This window comes from Prionailurus viverrinus, chromosome B3 (genome assembly GCF_022837055.1).
Source record: "Prionailurus viverrinus isolate Anna chromosome B3, UM_Priviv_1.0, whole genome shotgun sequence".
Classification (NCBI taxonomy): domain Eukaryota; kingdom Metazoa; phylum Chordata; class Mammalia; order Carnivora; family Felidae; genus Prionailurus; species Prionailurus viverrinus.
In genome coordinates, this window is record NC_062566.1 from 70,177,518 (window position 1) to 70,201,119 (window position 23,602).

Genomic DNA, 23,602 nt, shown 5'->3' on the forward strand with positions numbered 1-23,602 from the left:
TAAATTACAGTCCACTGTCCTTTGTCCCCGTAGGTACTACACTTGTGCCTGTCAGAATGCGGGGCTCATTTTGGGTTTGTAAAATAAAGGGCACTGGAGCCCAGGACCCAGACTGTGCCCTCCACAGAGCCAGGTTCTGTTCAGGCCCCAGGGCTGCATAAGGTGTTCTTTGTGCCGGGGATGCCTCCGGGGCCGGGTGTTGGAGGCGGGCCCCCAGCCCAGAGCTAGTCCCTGACCACTGATGCCAAGCGGTTGGCTGTGGGTCAAGGGTTGAGGGAACCCTCAAAGCCTGCGTTACGGACCAGACCCTCACTCCCATCCTGAAGCCCCGCCCCCCCCCCCCCCCCCCCCCCCGCCCGGCATTACTCAAACTTGCTAAAAGGGGCTTTCATTAACCACGCCAGTCTGAAAATTCAGGCGGCTCTCCCCGCCCCTCCAGCCCTGGGGGCTTCAGGAGGGTCTGGGCTGCTTGCCAGCCCCGGCAGTCCCCAGACTTGGGGGTGGGGTGGGGAGGCGGTGCTGTTACCCTCTGCTTCCTGCTAGGTTTCCAGCCCGGAGTTTCCTCAGGCCTCGGCCTCCCCCGCTCCCTACCCTGCTCTTCCTTAACCCTTTCCTCCGGGGAAGGAGTGGCACAGGTCCGGTTCTCTGCCTCGTCGGGGAGGGCTGGGAGGGGCGCGGTGGGAGGAGCTGGGAGAAAGTCCCCGAAACCGAGCCCCCTCTCCCCCACCGGAACGCCCCTCCTTCCCCTTCCTCTTCCTTCCACCCAGGAAAGGGGAACGTGGAAGGAAATTAACTTTGACCCCTGATTCTGGCTTCGGGCCTAAAACTTGGGTGGAAGGCGGAGGTTTCCAGGACCCTCTCGCGCCCTCCCCCCGCCCTGTCGCCCCCTCCTTCGGCCCTCCGCGCCCCTTCAAGCCACCAGGCAGACGGAGAAAGGGTTCATCCTGCAGGGGCTGGCGCAGTGGTGAAGGGGGAAGGCTGGGGGCGGAGGGAAGGGCGGCGGGAGCCCAAGTGGTCCCACCCCCAGCTGCAGCCCCTGGCAGGAAGAGATTGTAGCGGGAGCCGCCGCCAAAAGCGACGGAACTCGGGCGGACGGGCGCCGTGGCCGTGGCTGGTGGGTCCGTAAGCCGAGTGGACTAGGCTGAGGCGGGGGGCGCGCCGCTCGGCGGAGGGGGCGTGGCCTGGACTCCTCCCGCACCCTGCTGGGGCGCCTCCCGCGTTGGGACCCGGTTGACACCGTCGGCGCCCTTCTTCCAGGGGCGCCGGGGCAGCCATGCTCCTGTCCGGGGGCGACCCTCCGGCGCAGGAATGGTTCATGGTGCAGACCAAATCGAAGCCCCGGGTGCAGCGGCAGCGGCTGCAAGTGCAGCGCATCTTCAGGGTCAAGCTGAACGCCTTCCAGAGCCGCCCAGACACCCCCTACTTCTGGCTGCAGCTGGAGGGGCCCAAGGAGAACATGAGCAAAGCCAAGGTAAACAGCTTGTCCCCACCCCCACCCGCCCCTTCCAGACAGAGCCCTCTCGCTCTCCCCTGCCCGGGGGAGACAGGGGTCCCCAGAGATCCCTCGACCTGGATTCGGCACTATGGCGGGCAGGTAGTGGGCCAGCGTCCTGCCTTTCCAGATCTGCAGGCTTGACTCCTTCCCTCTGGTTCCTTTTTTCTTTTCTGCCTCACCCCTCTTTGGCGTGTCACTTCTGTCCCTCAAGTGCGCTGCGAGACCCTCCATGGTACGTGTTCCCTCATGAGCCTTCCAGCATCCACAGCCTGCTCCTCCATCTGGGGAACAGCTTAAGGTCCTTCTATGGCCTCTGCAACACCTCTTTGTTCTCCACCAAGACACTGGAAGGCCCAGGTCCTTCTGTCTCTTTTTACGTCTCTTTAAATCCTGGGTTGCCCCTTGGAGGCTCTCAGAGTGCTGGACTGGAGGGGCCCTTAGAGATGCTTCTAGAGCAATGCAGGCATTTTACAAATCAGGCATTGGGGATTGGAGAAGGTAAGAGGCTTGCCTGAGCACACAGTGTCAGGTAGGCAGGAGGGTGGCAGGTGCTGGGACCAGAACCCAGGGCTCTGGGCTCCCTGCCCCACACTCTTGATGCCCTAGGTAGCCTCTTGCAGGGGCTGGTGCTGGCGCGCGCATGTGTGTGCGCGCCCGCGTCCATGCACAGCTGCTCTGGAAGGCAGCCGTCCCTGGGGATGGGTGGGAATATCTTGGAGGAGGGTTGTGGGCTTTCAGATGAAAGGGCCTGCTGTGTGGGGCTGGGCACTGGACAGGCCAGGTCACAGTGTACCTCTCTTGCATACTCCCTGGCTTCTCTTAACAAGATTCTCTCTGGCCTCCAGTCATGGCCAAGGTCTCCCTCTTCCCCCAGATTCCCTTATCTTTTCCTAGTAGGAATGCTACAGTTTCTTCCCTGGGCCCCAGGCCATTCGCTTCCTGTGTATCTCTCACCCCTGCACCCTGCCCAACACACACCCCTTCCCCAGCTGGGTCTATACCAATATCCTAATTGGTCAAGGCCATGGGTGGGGGAGCCCAGAGTACACTGGCAGTGGCAGGCAGGCAGGCAGGCAGGCTGGAAAGTTCCTCCCTCAGCCCCTCCACTGAGTTGCTTGGTCAGCAGTTTTTCCAGTTCTGACAGAGGTGCTGGGGGGTGGGGGTGGGGGGAGGGGTGCCTGCCCAAAGAATGGATTGGCAGGCACCCCTCAGATTCAGACTTTTCAGTAGCTGGAATAGGGTTGGTTAACAACAGCAACCTTTGGGGGTGTTTTGGGTTCTTAATCTTTTTATTAATTTGAAACACAACAACTCACGCTTTTATGGGATTTGCACTTTCAGAGGTGCCCAGCTCCCCTGCCCCCTGCTTAGATCCCAGATCAGATTCTCTAGGCCTGTCTGCTCCTGCTCCTACTGCTGCCTCAGGGTTCCTTGGGCCACTGATCCCTCCCTTACACTCCAGGCCCTGCTAAGGTAACCAGTGGTTCCTTCAATTCCCCCACCCTGTCACCTCAATCCTCTTTGTCTTCCTTTGGGGAAAGGCCCTGTTTAAGATGGAGACAAGGTGAGGGGCTTCTGGGTAACTCCCTCTCTTATTGCACAGAATTTGCAGAAAGAAGAGATAGTTGGAGGTTTGGAGCAGGGGAGCAGGGTAGGTGGGAAGATAAGGCTCTGTCCCAGGAGTCAGGAGATCCGGGCTTAACCTGCTGTCACCAAGTTATGTCTGGGACAGAGGGGTGTGGCAGAGAGAGTTTGAGATTGAGGTTTGCTACTCTCTAACTGGGTGACCTGGGGCAAACAATTTACTCTCTCTTGAGCTTAGTTCCTCATCTATAAAATAATATAACACCCACATCACAGAGGGATTGTGAGTCAGCTGAAATAATGCATGCTTAAGCACGTTTGCAGATGTGGAGAGCTATGGGGGATAGATGTCAGTTATTATTGTATAACTTTGAACGAGTGCTTTTGTTTCTGATTCTGGGTCTCCTTGTTTGTAAAGTGAAAAGCTTAAATTAGAGTAAGAAGATTAAATACTCTCTAAATTCCAGCAATCTGATACGTGACAATTTCTCAAGTATAAGGATGTCTTGTGGCTTCCATGGGGAGATGCTGTGGCTGACCCCAATCCCAGCTGCAGGGACATAGAATCCTGCACTTTGATAATGTCGTACTATACACAGGCCACCTGGCAGAGAAGACCTAGTGAGATCGGAGACTGAAGGATGGGAAAGGGGTGAGCATGGGGATGGCTGGCTTGTGAGGGGAGGGGAGGTGAAGGACACAGGCTTATCTGGAGAAGGAACTGGGTATGTTTCTAAATTATATGCACTGGTTTTTCAGGAAAATCTCTGTAGAATTCAAGTGCTTTTATTTTATTTATTTAAAAAATTTTTTAATGTTTTTTTTTAATGTTTATTTATTTTTGAGAGAGTGAGAGAGAGACAAAGAGACAGAGTGTGAGCAGGGGAAGGGCAGAGAGAGAGGGAGACACAGAATCTAAAGCAGACTCCAGGCTCTGAGCTGTCAGCACAGAACCTGATGCGGGGCTCAAATTCATGAGCTGTGAGATCATGACCTGAGACGAAGTTGGACACTTAGCCGACCAAACCACCCGAGCGCCCCTCAAGAGTGCTTTTAATTGTTATCTTGTAGTGGGATTTAAGAAATAATGAGGACAGGGGCACTTGGGTGGCTCGGTTGGTTAAGTGTTCGACTCTTGATTTTGGCTGAGGTCATGATCTCATGGTTGGTTCTTGAGAACGAGTACCACATCAGGCTCTGTGCTGACAGTGCAGATCCTGCTTGGGGTTCTCTGTCTCTGTCTTTCTCTGTCTCTGCCCCTCCCCTGCTTGCATTCTCTCTCCCTCTCTCAAAATAAATAAATAAACATTAAAAAAAGAAATAATAAAGACACTGCTGGAAATCACCTTCCCAAGCAGCAAAAACAAACACTGGGGTAGCCTCACCTCTCTAAGGTGAAATCAACAAGTGGAAAGGAGGGTTTTAATAGTGACAGAGTTGCCCAGGGACAAGCCCTGCTCAGCGCTCTGTTCTTGGCAACAATGTGAGGAAGGGTTGAGCACAGAGAGGAGAGGTGACATTTCACTTTTCCCCTTTTTGGAGATGATGGAGGGAGATGAGGGGGAGTCAGAGACTGGGTTCAGGGAGCTGTGGGACAGGGCGTGATTTGCTGACTTTTGGTTTGGCTTGTCAGATGGAAGCCGATCTGTCCCTGCTCCACACTGAGCAGTAACATGTAAGTTGGTGGCCAGGGGCATGCTGGAGCTGGCTGCTACTTAACCCACTGTTAAAATTTCAGGAAGTTTGGAAGCCAGTGGAGTCCCATTGGTAATTTGAAATTAGCCTTGGTGGGAATATTTATGCCACAGAAACTGTCAAATGCTACAAATCATGTCTATCCCCCCACCTGGCTGATTGCTAAACACTTCCCGGCACATCTAATTGTGTTTTGGGCAACCGATCCTTCTCCCTTTAAAATTTTTATTTTAAAAAATTTTTGTTTAAAAATGTGTTTGAGAGAGAGAGAGAGAGAGAGAGAGTGAGAGAGAGCACTTGAGCAGGGGAAAGGGGCAGAGGGAGAGGGAGAGAGGATCTTAAGCAGACTCCATGCTCAGTGCAGAGCCCAACTCGAGGCTTGATTCCACGACTATGGGATCATGACCAGAGCTGAAATCAAGAATCGGATGCTCAACCGACTGAGCCACCCAGGAACCCCTTCTCCTTTTTTTAAAACTTAATTTTTTCTTTTATCAAAGTAATGCACAATGTAAAAGTCCAATAGTTTTTAAAAAGCTCACACTAGGACACCCCCAACTCCCAACTCCCTCTTTGGTGTTCTTCCTTGTAGGCAGTATTTCCTTTGGCATTTCCTCATCTCCACATTCCTAAAAACATATATAGGTACTGTTATATTTTGACTAATCAATTTTAGACATCTTTTTTAAAAATCTTGTTTATGATTTATTTATTTATTTATTTATTTATTTATTTATATTTTTATGTTTTACTTTTGTTTTTATTATTTTAAATGTTTATTTATTTATTTTGGAGAGAGAGAGAGAGAGAGAGAGAGAGAGAGAGAGAGAAATTTAATCCCAAGCAGGCTCTGCATGGTCATCACAGAGCCCAACTCTGGGCTGGATTCCATGAACTGTGACGTCATGACCTGAGCCAAAATCAAGAGTTGGATGCTCAACCGGACTGAGCTACCCAGGAGCCCCTTATTTTTTATTTTGAGAGAGAGAGAGGGAGAGAGAGAGAGAGAGAGACTGAGAATTAGGGTGGAGGAGAGGGGCAGAGGGAGAGAGGGAGGGAAGCTGACATAGCGTCCATGTTCCGCGTTAAGATTTTGTTTTGATATAATCTCTACATCCAACATGGGGCTTGAACTCACAACCCTGAGATCAAGAGTCACATGTTCTACCGACTGAGCCAGCCAGGTGCCCCAGTTTTAGATACCTTTTGACATACCATTATTGTAGGTGAGCCTTTAGTCCCTTATATCACCATCCCTTCTTTTTTTCTCAGTATAGTTCTATTTCAGTTTTCTCTCAAACCTGTATTTACTGTTTTCATCATTATGCCTGTGCAAGCATCACATGTATTTGAGCACTGCCATGTGCCCTGCTTATGTTTTCTTACTTTTATTTCAGTGACATTAAGAACTTATTTTTTTAATGTACTTGTTTTTCTTAGTACCTGTAGCCAATTCTAACAACTTCAGTGGCTTCTCACTACAGTTTTCTAGGAGGTCAGTCTATGGCTTCAGGATGTCCTTGCAGTTCTAGATGTTTTCCTGGAGACATCCTTCTTTCTGTCTAGTGAGGACTGCACAGTTGTCTTCCTAGACTTCAATTTACTGTCATTCTTGGCAGCCCTTTGCGTTTTTTCTTTGTTAAATGCCTTATTTCCTGGACCGAATGCCTTTCTCTTTCTTGGGTTGGTGGAGCACGTCCACCAGTTGAGTCGTAAGTTAAAAAGATGGTGCAGTGCATGGAGCTCCTGGGTGGCTCAGTTGATTGAGCCTCCAACTCTTGGATCTCAGCTCAGGTCTTGATCTGAGGGTTGTGAGTTCAAGCCCCACGTTGGCTCCATGCTGGGTGTGGAGCCTATTTAAAAAAAAAAAGAAAAATAAGTAAAAGATGGTGCAGTGCTGAAGAATATACCAGTAACATGCTTGCCTCTTGAGTGTTACCCTCCAGTTTGAACTAGTTGTCCCCCATGCCTGACGATGCTTTTGGTCCTAAAACAGTGCCTAGCAAATAGTGGGTGCTCAATGATGATTTGCTGAATGATGAATACATTCTGAGATTTGTCTTCACTGTCATCCTGGAGATTGTCTTTGCTTTCTTCCTCTATCAGATCTCCTTTCTTAGTTTCCATTGTTGATTCGCTGGAGAATGCTCTCCAGCAGCTTCCTGAGAAAGGGTTTACAGGAGGTAAAAATGTTGGAGGAGGTAAAATGATATGCATATTTGCATATCTACATTGCATAGCTGAAGGTCGCTCGATTGACAGTTTGGTTGGTATTGAATCATAAATGGAAAATTATTGGTGAGATTGGGCCCTGTTTCGGGTGAGCATGAGCCTTGCATCGAGTGAACATGAGCCCCACTTTGGGTGAACTCCGCTTCTTTTTCTCTCTCTCTGTCTGCCCCTCACTCACTTGCACCGTCTCTCTGTCTCAAATAAATAAATAAATGGAAAATTATTTTCCTTCAGAAGTGTGGCGGCATTATGCCATTGATTTCTTGCTTTAGGACTTTGGAAGCTCTTTAGGTCCCAGGTCCTTTGTGTGTGAAGTGTTTTCTCTCTGGAAGTATGTTGTTTTCCCCACTGTTTTGAGGTTTCTCAGTGAGACTCCTCTGTGTGGGTCTGTCTTCATCCATCATTGCTTATTATTGCTATATTCTGGGGGCCCGTCTATCTGGACACTCGTGTTCTTCAGATCTAGACAATTTTCTAGATTGGTGACTAGATTGACTAGATTGGTGACTAGATTGGTGATTGGAAAGTTGGTGACTTTCCTCCTTGTGTTTTCTCTGTTCTCCTTTTCTGGAACTCCTTTTTAGACATTAATGTCCCAATGTACTGGCCCAATGTACTTTTGCTTATTTTTTCTCCTGTTCTCCAATTCTGACTTTTTGCTCTGTTTTCTGGAGAATTCCTGAAGTTTATCTTCCAAACTTTTTATCGGGTCTTCCATTTCTGCCGTTTTATATATATGTGTGTATATATATATATATATAATGTAATATTATATATATACATACATATATACATATTATATATATATTTTATATATATCATGAATATATATTTATAATATACATATATATTAGTGTTTATTTATTTTTGAGAGAGAGAGTGTGCACTCGCGCTCGTGCTAGTAGGGGAGGGGCAGAGAGAGAGGGAGACAGAGGATCCAAAGCGGGCTCTGCTGGGCTCTGCGATGACAGCAGACAGCCCCAATGCAGGGCTCAAACCCACAAGCCACTAGATCATTACCCAAGCCGAAGTTGGACAGCTAACTGATTGAGCCACCCAGGCGCCCCTGCCATCATATTTCTAATATCTAAAGTCATTTGTGGGGGTACCTGGCTGACTCATTCGGTGGAGCATGTGACTTATTCTCGGGGTTGTGGGTTCAAGCCCCACATTTGGGTGTAGGGATTACTTAAGAATAACGTCTTTTTTATTTTTTATTTTTTTTAAAAAAATTTTAATGTTTATTTTCGAGAGAGAGAGAGAGAGAGTGGGGGAAGGACAGAGAAAGATGGAGACACAGAATCCAAAGCAGGCTCCAGGCTCTGAGCGTCAGCACAGAGCCTGATGTGGGGCTAGAACTCAGGAAATGTGGGATCATGACCTGAGCTGAAGTCAGTCGCTTAACTGAGCCACCCAGGTGCCTCAAGCATAAAGTATTTTTGTAAAAAACCACTTATGTTTTTTGAATTCTCTTTTCAAAAATAACACCGTATTCTTGTTTAATGTGTGGAATGTTCTCTATCATCTCTCTGAGACAGCAATGGTAGTAAACTTTTTTTTTTTTTTTAAAGTAGATGCCATGTCCGAGCATGGAGCTCAAGGCAGAGCTTGAATTGATGTCCCTGAGATCAAGACCTAAGCTGAGATCAAGAGTAGGAGGCTTAACTGACTGAGCCACCCAGGCGCCCCAATAGTAAACTTTTTAAAGTTTTCTTCTCCCTCCCGAGTTTCTCTTCCTTCAAATTGTTCCCCACTCGTTTCTGTATGTTTTCTGTATATTTATTTCACATTAGAAGTTTTCCTTATCTATCATGATAATCCTTGCTTGAGGCTGACACTTGTTGATTTAGAGCTTGGTTGTACACAGATCTGAGGGCACTGTCTGTTAGGAAACTTGTTTGGTGATCTTTAGGTCTTGGTTCTCCAGCTGGCCAGATTTCCAGAATGTATTTCTCTTATTCTCTGTCCTGGCTGCTAAATCGCTGAATGGGAAGAATGAGTTTCTTGGCATTCAGCTTTCATTGTAGACTTCATTATTCATCTCTCCTCCCTTCCTTCATGTTTTTTGTATGATACCCACACCCTCAAGTATGGCGATCCACCTCTAATCCTGGGACCTTGTTTCCCGCCGTCTAGAGAACAAACCTCACAGCCTTTGTGTAGGGGGGCAGTTGGTCTCCCGTCTCGAGCTGCTCTTCAAACAACTTGACCTCAGTCTGCCTTTTATTTATTTATTTTAGTTTAATTATTATTATTATTATTATTATTATTATTATTATTTTAGATCTTATTTTTAAGTAATCTACACCCAACGTGTGGCTCAAACTCACAATCCCAAGATCAAGAGTTGCATGCTCTACTGACAGAGCCAGCCAGGAGTCCCTTGGTCTGCCTTTTTAAAGGTTTCCCATCACTCTCAATTCCAGAGTTTCTTGGTGCTGCCATTTTCTGAGCCTTTTGACTATTCTGCAGGGTAATTTAGGGGTGGTTCTGGAAAGCAGACAATAAATGGTAACTGCCTTAGGAAAAAGGAGATTTCTAAGTAAGGTGTTAAATGCTAGAACACCTTGATCAAGTATAGACCAATATTAAACTGTTTCGTGTTACTGTTTTTATTTAACTTACTAATTGACAGAGGACCTGTGGACACTGCACAATGTATTTTGACAAATACACAACTCTTTTTCTGTGCTTATTTTGTTCCTGCCTCTTCTCTCCTTTTTTCCTTCTGGAGGAAAAAGATTGGGGTGGGCTTTAAGCAGGCAGATTGCTCCAGAATTTTCTGGATGTCATTGCCTGTTGTTTCTTTATATTTTCTTGCTGTAAGGTACAGACGGCACTATGGTTAAGACCCCAGACTTTGGAGTCAGAGTGCCTGAGTATCCCAGCTGACAATCTGTTTAACCTTGGACACGTGCCCTTCCTTGCTCGTCTAAAGTGGGGATGATAGCAAATTCCTTCTAGGGCTGAGAGACGAATAAATGAGATCATGTGTCTAAAGAGCCTGACACACAATAAGTATTCAATAAATATTAGTTCAATATTAGCACAATAAATATTTGGAAAATGATTTTAGTTTTTATATAGCTGTTAGTTAAAAAATATTGAACAGTGAATGGCACAATAAATATTTTCAGCTCTTTGCACAAAGAGAAAGAAACCACCGACAATCTTCTTCCTCAGCACCTCTCTTCATTTCTACATGTTGTTTTCAAGTAATCGGAATATAGGGTGCTGGGGTGGGGATTTGTTAAGGTCTATGACAGTTATCCTGCACCCGGTCAAATTCACCCTCGCCAGACAGTGGACCAGATGAGGTTCTTGGTGGGAGGGGTTGGCTTGGGGTGTCTGTCAGATTTTGAGCTGGTTTTGGACTGATCGAAAAGGGGTTAGACCTGGGCCTAAGCCTAGGTGTATTTTAGACCCTTTGGGGAAGGGGCTGGAGGTCTGTGGCCTGGTCCTGGTGGAAGAGGTAAACATAGGCCTGAACAAGAAGTCAGGGTACCGAGCAGAGGGGCTGGAGCCGTCTTCAGGATGGTTTTTGGTGATCTAAGAGGGAGCCTTTGTTCCCTGTTAGGGGGAAACAGGGAGAAGGGTGACCTTCAGAGACACGGGGATGTGAAGGGACAGGAGGGACATGAGGGCAAATACAATCGACACGGGTTGACTGATTAAGAGGGAGCGCCCACGCTCCCTTGGAGCTCACGGGGGTCATGCTGGTGCAACTCAGCCATATTGGGGAGAAACCCAACCTCTTCCATCCCAGTGACTGCCAAAGACTGAGTGGTTGAGCCCTGTAAACATGAGGACTTGGTCTGCCCAGAGAGCCAGAGGCCTTCCTTTTGGTTCAGCCACTGTGCATGTCTGCGGGGTTCTCCTGGATGCTGGCCCAGTGACTTACCTCCTCCTCTGTTCCCTCTGGGCAACAGAGTTACCATGGTTACAGGTACAGGTTGTGCTAGAGACCTTCTGGAGGGGGATTAAGCCAGAATCCCACAGGATTACCCTATAGTCACTCTGCAGTCTGAGGAGGTAGAAAGAACTCTGGTTTCGGAGTCAGACACATGTGGGCTGTGGTCCTGGCCCATCACCCTCTAGCTGTGTGCCCTTGGGCAAGCTACACAGCCCCTTCTGGGCAAGCAAAATGGGAATAGGATGGGCAGACGTCAGGCTAAGCGCTTCCTTCGTATTAACTCATTGAAGCTTCATAGTAGCCTGATGAGGTGGGAAACTGTTGTCCCCATTTTACAGATGAGGAATCCAGACACAAGGAAGGGTAAATAACTTGCCCCCTGGTCACATAAGTCCCTGGCACATGGAGGATTCTCAGTAGTATGCAATTCCCCTCCCCTAGCTGTCTCACAGTCCTAGAATGCCAGGGTAGGACTGCACCCTAGGGGTATGTCACTGTCACTTAACCTGCCATCTTACAGGGGAAAAGACAGAGGCCCTGAGAAGAAGGTAAATTTCCCACAGTTGACCTAACCTGTTGCAGTCAAGTTGGAACCAGAATCAGGTCCCTCGACTCCAAGCCTAGGTGCATCCCCCTTCCCCCCCAGGCCTCCCTCATTCAGTCAGAGAGCTCCCTGAAAAGAAATGAGTGTGTGAGGAGGCAGGCCTAGAGAGAGGGGCTGGCTGTGTGTGTGTGTGGGCGGGGGGAGGGTGCAAGCCAGTGGCAGGCCCATAAAGGAATGACTTCCTTTGTGTTCTCCCCACTGTGACTTCAGGAGTATCTGAAGGGCCTGTGTAGCCCGGAGCTGTGGAAGGAGGTTCGCTACCCGCAGGCCCTGCACTGCGCCTTCCTTGGGGCCCAGGGCCTCTTCCTCGACTGCCTCTGCTGGAGCACCCTGGCCTACCTGGTGCCTGGTCCCCCCGGCTCCCTGATGGTGGGGGGACTGACCGAGTCTTTCATCATGACCCAGAACTGGCTGGAGGAGCTGGTGGGCCGGCTGCGCTGGGGCCCTGCCGCTCTGCTCACCCCCCGGGGAATCTGGGAGGCTGAGGTGACCAGGGCTTTTGGGGCCCTGGTCTGGATCCGTGGTGACCAGTATGCAGGGGATCTGCTGCAGCTGCCCCCAGCGGTCCAAGAGCTGCTGCTGAGCCTGGTGCGAGACGCTGCAGGCAAGGAAGACATCATCGAGTGGCTCGGCCGCATCGGCACCTCTGAGTCCTGCCCTGACCCCGAGGTGCTGATCTGCCCTCCCCACCAGCAGAAGGAAGGCCCGGCCATGGTGTCTGTGGGAGACGGTCCTGGGCCCTTCCTGGAGGTGGGGACTCTCCAGAACAGGAGCCCAGAACATTCAAAGAGATTAACCAGCCTGGGAGCCACCAAGGCCCTGGTCTCGGGCACCCCAGGCCAGAACACACAGCAGGAAACAACCAGCCAGCTGGTAAGGTAAGTTCTGAGGGATCAGTTTGGTTTCTCTAGACCCTGTCCCTGTTCCCCCCGCCCCACGGAAATGGTTTGGGATTTACCTGGCCTAACCACCTTTCCAACAAACTTGGATTTCCTCCAGGGTTGATTCCAACAGCCAAGGTAGTACCAACAGTGCTCGAGAGGAAGGGCCCGCACAAGCCACCAGCAGCCAGGACTCTGCAAACCACACACAAGCCCCGTCACAGCAAAGGCAGGTCCAGAGAGTGGAAGATAAACGCCCCTTCCAGCCTCCCGTGTCAGCCCTGAGCATGTGCCCGCCCTGGAAGGCCTGGACCCCGGGGCCAGCGTTTGGGCCCTTGTGGCCAGGGGCTATCGCCGCAACCTTCTGGAGGATCAATGAACTGCACTCTCTCCACCTGGCCTGGCTCCTGTCCCAGGCGTGCTTCAGTTTTCCTTTCTGGCAGAGGCCCCTGGGCCCCATTCAGTTCAAGCTACCAGGGCAGAATCCTTTGCCTTTAAATCTAGAGTGGAAACAGAAGGAGCTGGTTCCTTTGCCCAGCATGGAAAGCCCAGACTGCAGACCAGATGGGGGACCAGGAGGAGATGCAACCCTACAGAATTGCCCGAGGCCAGAGACCCCCCAAAAAGTCATGAGTTTATTGGTGGTCTCAGGGGGCTCGGGTGTAAAGGACAAGACTAGCCCAGGACTTCCACAGATAGGGCCCCCCTTGACCTCTGCGCCCCAACTGCAAGCTGGAAGTGAGCCAGGGGATCAAGGAAGTGTGCAGTGGGATTGTAAGGGGCCAGAAGAGGGCCCTTCTGTGCTGCCAACAGGGCAAGGCGTGCCTACAGCTCAGGGGGGGTCCGTGGCTCAAGAGGGGCTGACAGGTCAGTCAGCACCCGATGCTCAAACAGTGCCTGAAACTCTCGAAGTGCCCGTGGCTGCGGCAGTGCCCACAGCTCAAACCCCACCCACAGATCAGGGGCTGCCTGCAGTCCCCAAAGTGCCTACAGCGGAGATGATGCTGGCAGTCCCCACAGAACCTGCAGCTCTCAAAGTGCCTTCGGTTCCGACAAAGCCAGCAGCTCAAGGGGGGCCTGCAGCTCAGAAGGCAGCCGTGGGTCAACCGGCATCAGCAGCTCAAATCGTACCTGCGACTCCCAAAACTGCCACAGCTCAGAAAACGCCTGCAGCAAAAACGTCACCTGCAGCAAAAACACCCAAAGCTCAAACTGGGCCTGCAGCTAAAACAGGGTCTACGGCCCCCAAGGGACCTGTGGCCCCCAAAGCACCTGCAGCTTCCAAAGCCTCCAGAGGCCCCAAAACACCTGCAGCTCAGAAGACGCCCACAGATCCAGGGCCAAGCCTGGATGCCGCCAAACTCCTGAGCGAGGTGCAGCCTTCGTCAAGGGGCAATGCCTCCTTGCCAAAGGGCCATGGGGAGTCCAGAAGGCAGGGTGCACAGTCCAGCAGCACCTTGACTTCCGGTAGTCAGCACCAACCTCAGATGGAGGGGCTCCTGGGGGCTTGGGAGGGGGCCCCGAGGCAGCCGCCTCGTCACCCACAGGCAAACAGCACAGTGACCAGCTTCCAGAGGTACCATGAGGCCCTGAATACACCCTTCGAGCTGAACCTGTCGGGGGAACCCGGGAACCAGGGGTTACGGCGAGTGGTCATTGATGGCAGCAGTGTGGCCATGGTGTGAGTAGCTACAGGCATGGCATGGGCTGGGAAGTCTGGGGAGCTGGGGCAGGGCATCCCCGGGGGGGACAGAGCATGGGCATCCCCTCGGTATGTGGGTGACATGGGTTCAAATGGGGAAACGATAGGATGGAAGTGGCAATGGTGGGTGACTGGGGGATGGTAGGAATGTGCACGGAATCATGCAGACAGTCCTGCCAAGGGACGTTTCTTTCTCTCTCTTTGGTAGAAACAGAAACAGGCTCACAGAGGTAAGGCATCTGGCCCAAGATTCCAGAGCCTCGTAAGGGACTTGGCTGGCCTTTGAGTTCAGATCTGCCCACTGCCAAGGCCCGTGCTCTTCCCACCGCAGCCTGCCTGCCTCACATAGCACAGCGTCTGTCAACCCCAGGCCAGCTACCAATGTTTAGCCTGAACCTGAAGGCCCAGCCCAGGTGTCCTTTATGGAGCTTTTCCCGAGTGTGCCAATCAATCCTTAGAGACTGTCCTCCTGCATTGAGCTTACTGCTCTACACATGCTAGCATAAATGTGTGCAAGACCACTGAATTTGTCCCCACGGGACAGTGGTTATCTGTGCTGAGCGCACTCCTGGCCCACAGTAGGTGGAATGAATGTTTGTTTGCTTCTAGCCCTGACTTAAGTTCTTTGGGTGCAGAGGTTGCCTTCTTTTTCCTGTTGCCCTGGAGTTTCCCGCACACACACACGCATTCACCCCACACATGTGCACACAGCTGATCACGTGCACATAGCCCCCCGACATGTGTGCACACACACGCACACGCAGAGTAGGTGAGTGAGCCCAGTAGGTGCTTACAGAATGTTCGATGATGGAGGAGAGGGAGAAGGGCATTGCCGGTTGCTGACGCAGGCGTGTGGCATTGTCTGAGGGAGGAGCAGAAAGGCAGGGCCACTCGTCAGGAGGAGGCTGCTCCCTCATTTCCCACCACCCCCCACAGGCACGGCCTCCAGCACTTCTTCTCCTGCCGTGGCATTGCCATGGCGGTGCAGTATTTCTGGAACCGGGGACACCGAGAGGTCACTGTGTTTGTACCCACCTGGCAGCTGAAGAAGAACCGGAGGGTGAGAGGTGAGCTGTCCACTGCCCACCCCCTCCGCCAGCCCCTGCAGCATCACCAAGCTTTGCCTTTCCCTGCCTCTCTGTCCCTGCCGTGGCCTCTTCCACTTCGCCCTTCCTCTGAGCATCTCTGTCTTCTGTCTTTCACCTCCAGAGAGCCACTTCCTGACGAAGCTACACTCCCTCAAGATGCTTTCAATCACCCCCTCCCAGCTCGAGAACGGCAAGAAGATCACCACCTACGATTATAGGTGTGCCAGTCCCAGGCCTTTCTGGAGGGTTCCAGGGGCTGGGCTGGTGTGTCAGGTGGAGTCCAGCCTCACCTGCTCTGGGGAGATGGAGGCCACCATGTCAGAGGGTCATGTCAGAGAGGATGGCGTGGTGCACAGGCCCTCTGTAGGCAGAGGGAGGCACACAGTGAGGAGAGGGCTCCAGGATCGGCTCTACCCAAGGCTAAGGGGGATTCCTGACTTTGGGACTCTCCAGCTCCATTCCCTCAGTCTACAGGCTTTCTGACCTATGGGCTGGAACCCACTACTTTGGATAGGACCCGCCCAGGTGACTCCTGGTGTTTCCAGTGAGCTGCTTGCCCAAGTGACTGATTTGGGGCCTCGGTTTGGGCTAAAGTTCAAGTCTCCAGGAACTGCTTCAGTTTTTTTCCTCCCCCCCAGCCCTGGCACTGGGAGGAGGTATGTGTATGGCTGTATGTGGTTGGACCCCTGGCAGGGCTCTGAAAATGGAGTTAGACTGGCCTTGTCTCCTCGCTAAAGCCCCAGTGCCTCCCTACTTCCCTACGTGTCAATCCTAAGCACCTAGTCCCCAACATGGCTGCAGGACCAATATGCACAGGGGGAGCCTGTGATGCTGCCTCTGTTGGGGCAGGGAAGGCCCTGCCAGTCACTGGTCCCAGGCTGGAGTCTGTGCCCGGTCTCGGCTGCACTTAGGCACCTCCTATGCTGGCCAATGAGAAGTTCTGTTCTTCCCCACTTTTCTCAAGACCTGGCATCCATTCAGCTGGAAGGGCTAGGCATGGCAGCTCAGGCATCCCTCCTTCAAGAGCTAGGCCCCCTGGTCTTTAAGTGCCTCTAAAATTTTGGGTCTGGGTTTGAGGGAAGATGGTTGTTCTGCAAAGGTCCCCTGCTGGGCACTTGTGGAATAGCATGCTTGGGGCCGCCGGAATGGCAACCTTTCCGGGAATGCCGAGAAGTAGGTGGCCTTTGCTTTCTTTCCTGGTCACAGCCCTCTTTCAAGGAGAGGTGATCCTTGGAAAAGTGGATTTGTTTATTCAGGTATGTGATTTTATATATGTTTTATATGTATATACATACATACATTACATACATATCGGTGTATGTATGTAGTGTGTATATGTACATATGGATGTATGTGTGTATGTCTTGGCATGTATGGGAATGTGGTGCATTGGTGAAGAATAGTAATGGAACGTGTGTGCATGCTGTGTGGCAGGCACCGAGGTAGGCACTTCAATGTACTGTTTGTCTCATTCCGTTTAATCCTCACAGCAATATAGGGTAGGTATTTTATGTCCATTTTACAGATGTGGAAACTGAGCTAGTAAAAATGCATGTGTGAATGTGGGCGAGTGTGCAGGTTTCAGCGTGTGTGTCTGTGCATGTGTATGTGAATGCCTGTGTGTTAGATAGGGGCGTGTGTTTGTATCTGTAGATGGGGGTGTGCATTCAAGTTCACCCTCCCGGGGGCTAGTGGTGATCCCGGATGGCTGCACAGACGGACGAGGAGATGGGCTCCTGAGCCCTGGCTCCCCGACCACCAAGGGCAGCATTTTTGTTCAGCACATCTCCACGTGAAACTGCAAGTTCATTTTCCCCAAAGACCTGGGAAGTAAGGGTTTCTGGGTGACTAGCAGCAACCCCTCTCCCTGCAGGTTCATGGTAAAGCTGGCAGAGGAGACAGACGGCATCATTGTCACCAATGAGCAGCTCCACATCCTGATGAATAATTCCAAGAAACTGATGGTCAAAGATCGGTGAGGTGATCCCAGGGACTTGAGCTGTTCCTTCCCCGTGGATGGATGTCAGCCAGCCCCTGGCAGGGGATGCTGGGCTTGGGAGAGGGCCCTTAGAGCTGTGCTCACCAGACGTTGGTCTCAATTCCTGTTCAGACATCCAGGGGTTAACGGGCTGTATGAATCAAGGGCTCCTCTATGACCATATCTCCTCTCTCCCGGGTCCAGCCTACTGCCCTTCACCTTTGCGGGGAATCTCTTCATGGTGCCGGATGACCCCCTGGGCCGTGATGGCCCCACCCTGGACGAATTTCTGAAGAAGCCAAACAGGTAATGGGCCAAGCCTCTGCCGCCTCCCAGTTCCTCTTGGGACTGACCAGAAACTTCCCCTCGGCGCTAACCAACATTTGTCTAGTGCTTAACCATGAGCAGAGTGATTCGATTTTTCAGGTTTATGCTTTTACAACATATTTTTTAAAAATATTTATTGATTTTTGAGAGAGAGAGAATGCACGTGAGTGGGGGAGGCAGAGCAAGAGGGAGAGAGAATCTTAAGCAGGCTCTGCACAGAGCATGACGCGGGGCTGGAGCCCATGAACCGTGAGCTCGTGACCTGAGCCAAAACCAAGAGTCAGACACTCAGCTGACTGCGCCACCTAGGCGCCCTGACCTCTACCACATATCGATGCATCCATAAGCCACTTACAGTATGGTTTTGCAGCTTTACAGTTTTGCACATGTGCATCTTTCCACAGTTGGCATTTGTACTCAGCATTTTATGGCTCCCCCCCCCTCCGCCCCACCCAGATCCATGCCATGTTAATTCATGTGGCTCACTTTAATGGCTGCGAGGTATTCCATTCTAGAAGTACCCAGGGGGATTTATCGAATCTCTTGTCAAGGGCCGTTTGACATTTTCCATATTATGCTGTTGGCAGCAGTGCTCCAGGGGACAGCCTCATTCTTGCTGCTGTGGGAATAAAGGGAGCTGGGCTAGGGGACGTACTGCTGAATTTTTTCCATATTTATTGTCTCCTTGGATTCTCACAACCTGGGTTAGACATACATGACTTCTGTCCTGGACCAGTTTTGCAGCAACTCAGATGCTCTGGCCTCCTCCCGCTCTGAGCTGCCTTACTGCCCCCCTCTTCCTAGTTCCCAGCAGAGGATGGTGGCAAGGACCTTATGGACAGGGCATTGCTTTCTGGACCGGGTCCCTCAGTTTCATTTCCCTGGTTTGAGAAAAAGTGCTGTGGAGGTTTGTATGCTGTGCCCTTTCTCAAGTGCCTTGTCAGGCCGCCTTCCTTCTTGACCTCCCCCTGACTTGCTCGTCCTAGGGACAGGTTGGAAGTGCCAGTCATCTAACTCGTACCAAGTCATTGGCTTAGAAGTGGTTGAAAATGTTGCTTGGTCAACAAGGGTTTGATTGGGTGAGGCTTCGCATATGGATGAATCTCCAATATGGAGGCCTGGCACGTGCTGGAGATAGAGGAGGTACCTGCGGGCAGGGTCCTGGTGGAGGCTCTGGCGCTTGGCCCAGCCTCAGGGGGACTTAGCAGTGGGGTGAGGCTCTGCAGATGTGGTTTCCCCCTTGGGTGCCCCTCCCTCCTCCAGCAGGCCCCTGAGCCCCTCTGCTCTGCTCTTCTGGGGTAGGCTAGACACCGACATCGGCAACTTCCTGAAGGTGTGGAAGACGCTTCCTCCCAGCTCGGCCAGCGCCTCTGAGCCAAGTGATGGTGCTGACCCTGCACCTCCGGAGGGTCTGCGGAATATGGAAGAAGTCCAGGAGGAGAAGGAGGAGAGGCAGGACGATGAGCAGAGGGAGGGGCAAGGGGTGCAGGAGCCGCCTGAAGAAGATGCCCTGGACTCCTCACTGGCATCAGTGTTCAGGGCCGAGTGCCCTTCCCTTTCAGAGGAAATCCTCCAGTGCCTCAGCCTCCAGGACCCCCCTGACGGTGCCCTAGACATCGATCTCCTGCCAGCGCCGGCGTCTCCCTACCTGGGCATCCCCTGGGACGAGAAGGCTCCCTGCCAACAGGTTCTTGCCCACCTGGCCCAGCTGACCATCCCCAGCAACTTCACTGCACTCTCCTTCTTCGTGGGGTTCATGGACTCCCACCAGGATGTCATCCCTGACTATGAAGCCCTCGTGGGCCCCCTGCACAGCCTCCTCAAGCAGAAGCCGGACTGGCAGTGGGACTGGGAGCATGAGAAGGCCTTCTTGGCTCTGAAGCGAGCCCTGGTGTCTGCCCTCTGCTTGACGGCCCCCAACACCCAGCTGCCCTTCCGCCTGGAGGTGACAGTGAGCCAAGTGGCCCTCACGGCTGTTGTCTATCAGGAGCACTCGGGGAGGAAGCACCCCGTAGCCTATACCTCGAAGCCCCTCCTTCCCGATGAGGAGAGCGAGGGCCCCCAGTCAGGGGGAGACAGCCCCTATGCGGTGGCCTGGGCCCTCAAACATTTTTCCCGCTGCATTGGAGACACCCCAGTGGTCCTGGACCTTTCCTATGCCTCCCGGGCCACTGTGGACCCCGAGGCGCCAGAGGGCCGCAGACTTTCCAAAGCATGGTTGATCCGATGGTCTCTCTTGGTACAGGACAAAGGCAAGAGGGCCCTGGAATTGACCCTTCTCCAGGGCCTGCTGGGAGAAAACCGACTGCTGACGCCGGCGTCCTCGATGCCTCGCTTTTTCCAGGTTCTGCCTCCTTTTTCCGACCTGTCCACTTTTGTCTGCATCCACATGTCGGGCTATTGCTTTTACCGTGAGGACGAGTGGTGTGCTGGCTTTGGTCTCTATGTCCTGTCTCCCACCAGCGCCCCTGTCTCCCTTTCCTTCTCTTGCTCCCCGTACACACCAACCTATGCCCACCTGGCGGCCGTGGCCTGTGGCCTGGAGCGCTTCGGCCAGTCCCACCTCCCTGTGGTTTTCCTCACGCATTGCAACTGGATCTTCAGCCTCCTCTGGGAGCTCCTGCCCCTGTGGAGGGCTCGAGGCTTCCTCTCCTCGGACGGGGCCCCGCTACCTCACCCGAGCCTGCTGTCCTACATCATCTCGCTCACCTCTGACCTCTCGTCCCTTCCATTCATCTACCGAACCTCCTACCGGGGCTCCCTGTTTGCTGTGACAGTGGACACCCTGGCCAAGCAGGGAGCACAGGGGGGCGGGGAATGGTGGAACTTGCCAAAGGACGTGCCGATCCCTGTAGTATCTCCTCACACCATGGGCAAGAGGCCCGACTTGCTGGCATTACAGCTGAGCGACAGCACTCTGGCCGATATCATCGCCAAGCTGCAGGCTGGGCAGAAATTGTCTGGCTCCTCACCCTTCAGTTCTGTCTTTAACTCACTCAGCCTCGACAAAGAGAGCGGCCTGCTTATGTTCAAGGGGGATAAGAGGCCCAAGGTCTGGGTAGTCCCGAGGCAACTCCGGAGGGACCTGATTTTCTCCGTGCATGACCTTCCCCTGGGCGCCCACCAGAGGCCCGAGGAGACCTACAAGAAGTTGCGTTTGCTGGGGTGGTGGCCTGGGATGCAGGAGCATGTGAGGGACTACTGCCGAAGCTGCCTGTTCTGCATCCCCCGAAATCTCATAGGCAGTGAGCTGAAGGTTATCGAGTCCGTGTGGCCCCTCAGGTCTACCGCCCCCTGGTCCAACCTGCAGATTGAGGTGGTGGGCCCAGTCACCATAAGCGAGGAGGGCCACAAGCACGTGCTGATTGTGGCCGACCCCAACACCAGATGGGTGGAGGCGTTTCCCCTGAAGCCCTACACGCACACGGCAGTGGCCCAGGTGCTGCTCCAGCACGTGTTTGCCAGGTGGGGCGTTCCCGTGAGGCTGGAGGCTGCCCAGGGCCCCCAGTTTGCTCGGCATGTCCTGGTGAGCTGTGGGCTGGCCCTGGGAGCCCAGGCAGCCTCCCTGAGCAGGGACCTCCAGTTCCCCTGCCTGACCAGCTCAGACGCCTACTGGGAATTCAAGAGGGCCCTCAAGGAGTTCATCTTCCTGCACGGCAAGAAGTGGGCGGCTTCCCTGCCCCTGCTGCACCTGGCCTTCAGGGCCTCCTCCACCCAGGCCACGCCGGTCCAGATCCTGACGGGGGATGAAGTGAGGCTGAGCGAGCCGCTGTGGTGGGAGATGAGCAGTGCCAATATCGAAGGGCTCAAGATGGATGTCTTCTTGTTGCAACTCATTGGGGAGCTGTTGGAGCTACACTGGCGGGTGACCGACAAGGCTAGCGAAAAGGCGGAGAATAGGCGTTTCAAGCGGGAGAGTCAGGAGAAGGAGTGGAATGTGGGCGACCAGGTCCTCTTGCTGTCGCTCCCCAGGAACGGCAGCAGTGCCAAATGGGTGGGCCCCTTCTATATCGGGGACCGGCTGAGCCTGTCTCTCTACAGGGTCTGGGGCTTCCCGACTCCAGAGAAGCTTGGGTGCATCTATCCCAGCAGCCTGATGAAGGCCTTTGCCAAGAGCGGCACACCCCTGTCCTTCAAGGTCTTAGAGCAATGACCGGGGTGCCAGGAAAGCCCCCACTCCAGGGTCCTGGGCTTTTGCTGCTAGGCCTCCCCCAGCCTCGAGAAGTGGTCTCATAGCCCCCTGGGGGCCTCGGTTGTGCCTTTTGCGGAGAAGTCAATTCACAAAGCTTTGCTGAATTGCCTTGAACTGGGGATCAGCGTCCCTATGGAAGCATCCCCAGTTTGGGATATCGGGAGAGTCTGTCAAAGGCTGTGAGATGTGGGCCTCTGGCAGTTTTACCCTGGGGGGCAGAAAGTCCCCTTTTTAAGGTAGGCCAGGCTCATTGTCTTTCCCCGGGTATCCCTATCGTCCTGTCACACGTGTGCAGGTACATACACACGTCCCCCCAGAATGTTACTCCTGCCTGTCCTAACGGTCAAACGGTGTTGGCTCTGGGCCTCAAAATCGGAACCACATTCCCTTATCAAACAGAAATCTCGAATATGGACTCTTCCCCTGAACTGTCCACCTGGGGACCCTTTGCTCTTCTCGCTGTCACAGCTGACCCAAGTCCATGAGGGCTGTGGAGAGGCAGCCCATTCCCAGTCTCACAGCCACCTTCCTCAGGCCAGCCTAGGCCTGTCCAGTTGTCGAGGAGGGACTGGCAGTTCTGGGCCCGAGGCTCAGAGCTGGGGTAGAAGTACAGCCAGCCACACAGAGCATCCCGATTGTCAGCAGGGGAAGGGCAAGGAGAGACAGCCTACCTCAACTGGCTCTAGCCAACGAAGACAACCCGTCCCCTGCTTCAACGGCGTCAACCAGAACAGGAATCAAGGATCTCGATGCCGAGTGTGGCATCTCTACCTGACAAGCTACTTCAACTAGACCGAGGGGCCCAGGCCTCTGTTTGAAGGGGGCAGGGCGTCTGAAATGAGCAGTGCGGCACGCGGTGAGGTACTGGCACGGCTCTACTTTCCAACCCTGCCCCAAAGTCCACAGCCCTCTCTTCCCATGTCTACTGTACCCCGTATCCCCAGACCCCGCACAATGTGTGACTGCTTTGGTTGGATCGTCCCCTTCCCCTGCACCTGCCTTCTGCGTAGAGCAAAACCCAGCTCCCTCGCAGCCACTTCCTGCAAAGGTCATCTTGTAGGGACAGTGAATTCCTCATAGGTGTGTGCACTTACACTCGTCCTCTGAGTGGCTGCTGTTTCTGCTGACTGTAGTTTCCTGGTGAAGGCTAGCACTGTGTCACTCTCCTCTAAGTAGTTTTATTTTTCCAAAGCTGAGCCAGACTCCTGGCCCAGCTCAGGTTGCCAAAGCGCTTGGCATTGCTAGAGCCAGAGTAGGACCCACCATCGAGTCCAGTTTGCTTGTTTCACAGCCAAGGTGAGAGGCCCGGAGGGGAAGTGACGTGCCCAAAGTCACACAGCTGGTTCGCTGGTGGCTGAGTTGGGACCAAGACTAAGCTTCCTAGCTCTCAGTTCACCCTAAACAGGTTTCTGGTGACAGGTTCAAGGGAGAGACTCCCTCAGAACCCTATCCCATCCCCCATCTCCCAGTTCTTGTAGACAAACTGCTTCGTTGTTGCCCTTAAATCATTTCCAGCTGTTAATCCTGTCCAGGAGAGAATGGTTGGGTGACAGCTGAAAAACTGAAAGGTGAGCTGTGGGATTGTTAGCAGACACCTTTCCTCCTCTTTCCCCCCTTTCTCCCCCTCTTCTCTGCTTCTCCCTTTAGTGGTGTGCCCAGCCTCCTCCCTCCCCATGCGGTACCCACATCCCAACTGCCCTCCTCCGCCTGCTCCACGTGTTAACCACATTTATGGTCTTATATCCTTTTATATGATTGTTTTTCATTCGATTTGTCAATAAACGGATCCGAATGGAATCAAGGTCTAGTTCTCTTTAGCTGCAGGCACTTATGGGTGGGGAGGGTGGGGGGCAGTTGTGGGGTGCTGCTGCTGCATGTTTCCCAGGCTGAGTTGAAGATTTGAAGGCCTGG

General features: G+C 52.8%; 1 protein-coding gene across 2 annotated transcripts; it reads left to right on the forward strand.

The window, feature by feature from the left end:
* Positions 1 to 540: 540 nt before the first annotated feature.
* NYNRIN (NYN domain and retroviral integrase containing) lies at positions 541 to 23,488 on the forward strand. 2 transcript variants are annotated; one of them, XM_047863490.1, is made up of 9 exons: positions 541 to 635; positions 1,258 to 1,471; positions 11,734 to 12,401; positions 12,523 to 14,085; positions 15,043 to 15,173; positions 15,316 to 15,412; positions 17,068 to 17,169; positions 17,377 to 17,478; positions 18,802 to 23,488. In XM_047863490.1, the coding sequence occupies exons 2-9, from the start codon at positions 1,274 to 1,276 to the stop codon at positions 21,650 to 21,652; spliced, it is 5,712 nt and encodes a 1,903-aa protein (XP_047719446.1). In that variant the 5' UTR covers positions 541 to 635; positions 1,258 to 1,273; the 3' UTR covers positions 21,653 to 23,488. The 2 variants fall into 2 exon arrangements, with proteins under 2 accessions (XP_047719446.1, XP_047719445.1); XM_047863489.1 differs by lacking the exon at positions 541 to 635 and having other exon boundaries at positions 646 to 1,471.
* Positions 23,489 to 23,602: the final 114 nt, after the last annotated feature.

What these genes read in the sequence shown, in the direction of transcription:
- NYNRIN (XM_047863490.1), top strand. Translation starts at nt 1,274, where the DNA reads ATGCTCCTGTCCGGGGGCGACCCTCCGGCGCAGGAATGGTTCATGGTG. An exon ending in ATCACCACCTACGATTATAG is followed by an intron (nt 15,413 to 17,067) that starts GTGTGCCAGTCC and finishes CTCTCCCTGCAG; the next exon opens with GTTCATGGTAAAGCTGGCAG. An exon ending in AAACTGATGGTCAAAGATCG is followed by an intron (nt 17,170 to 17,376) that starts GTGAGGTGATCC and finishes TCCCGGGTCCAG; the next exon opens with CCTACTGCCCTTCACCTTTG.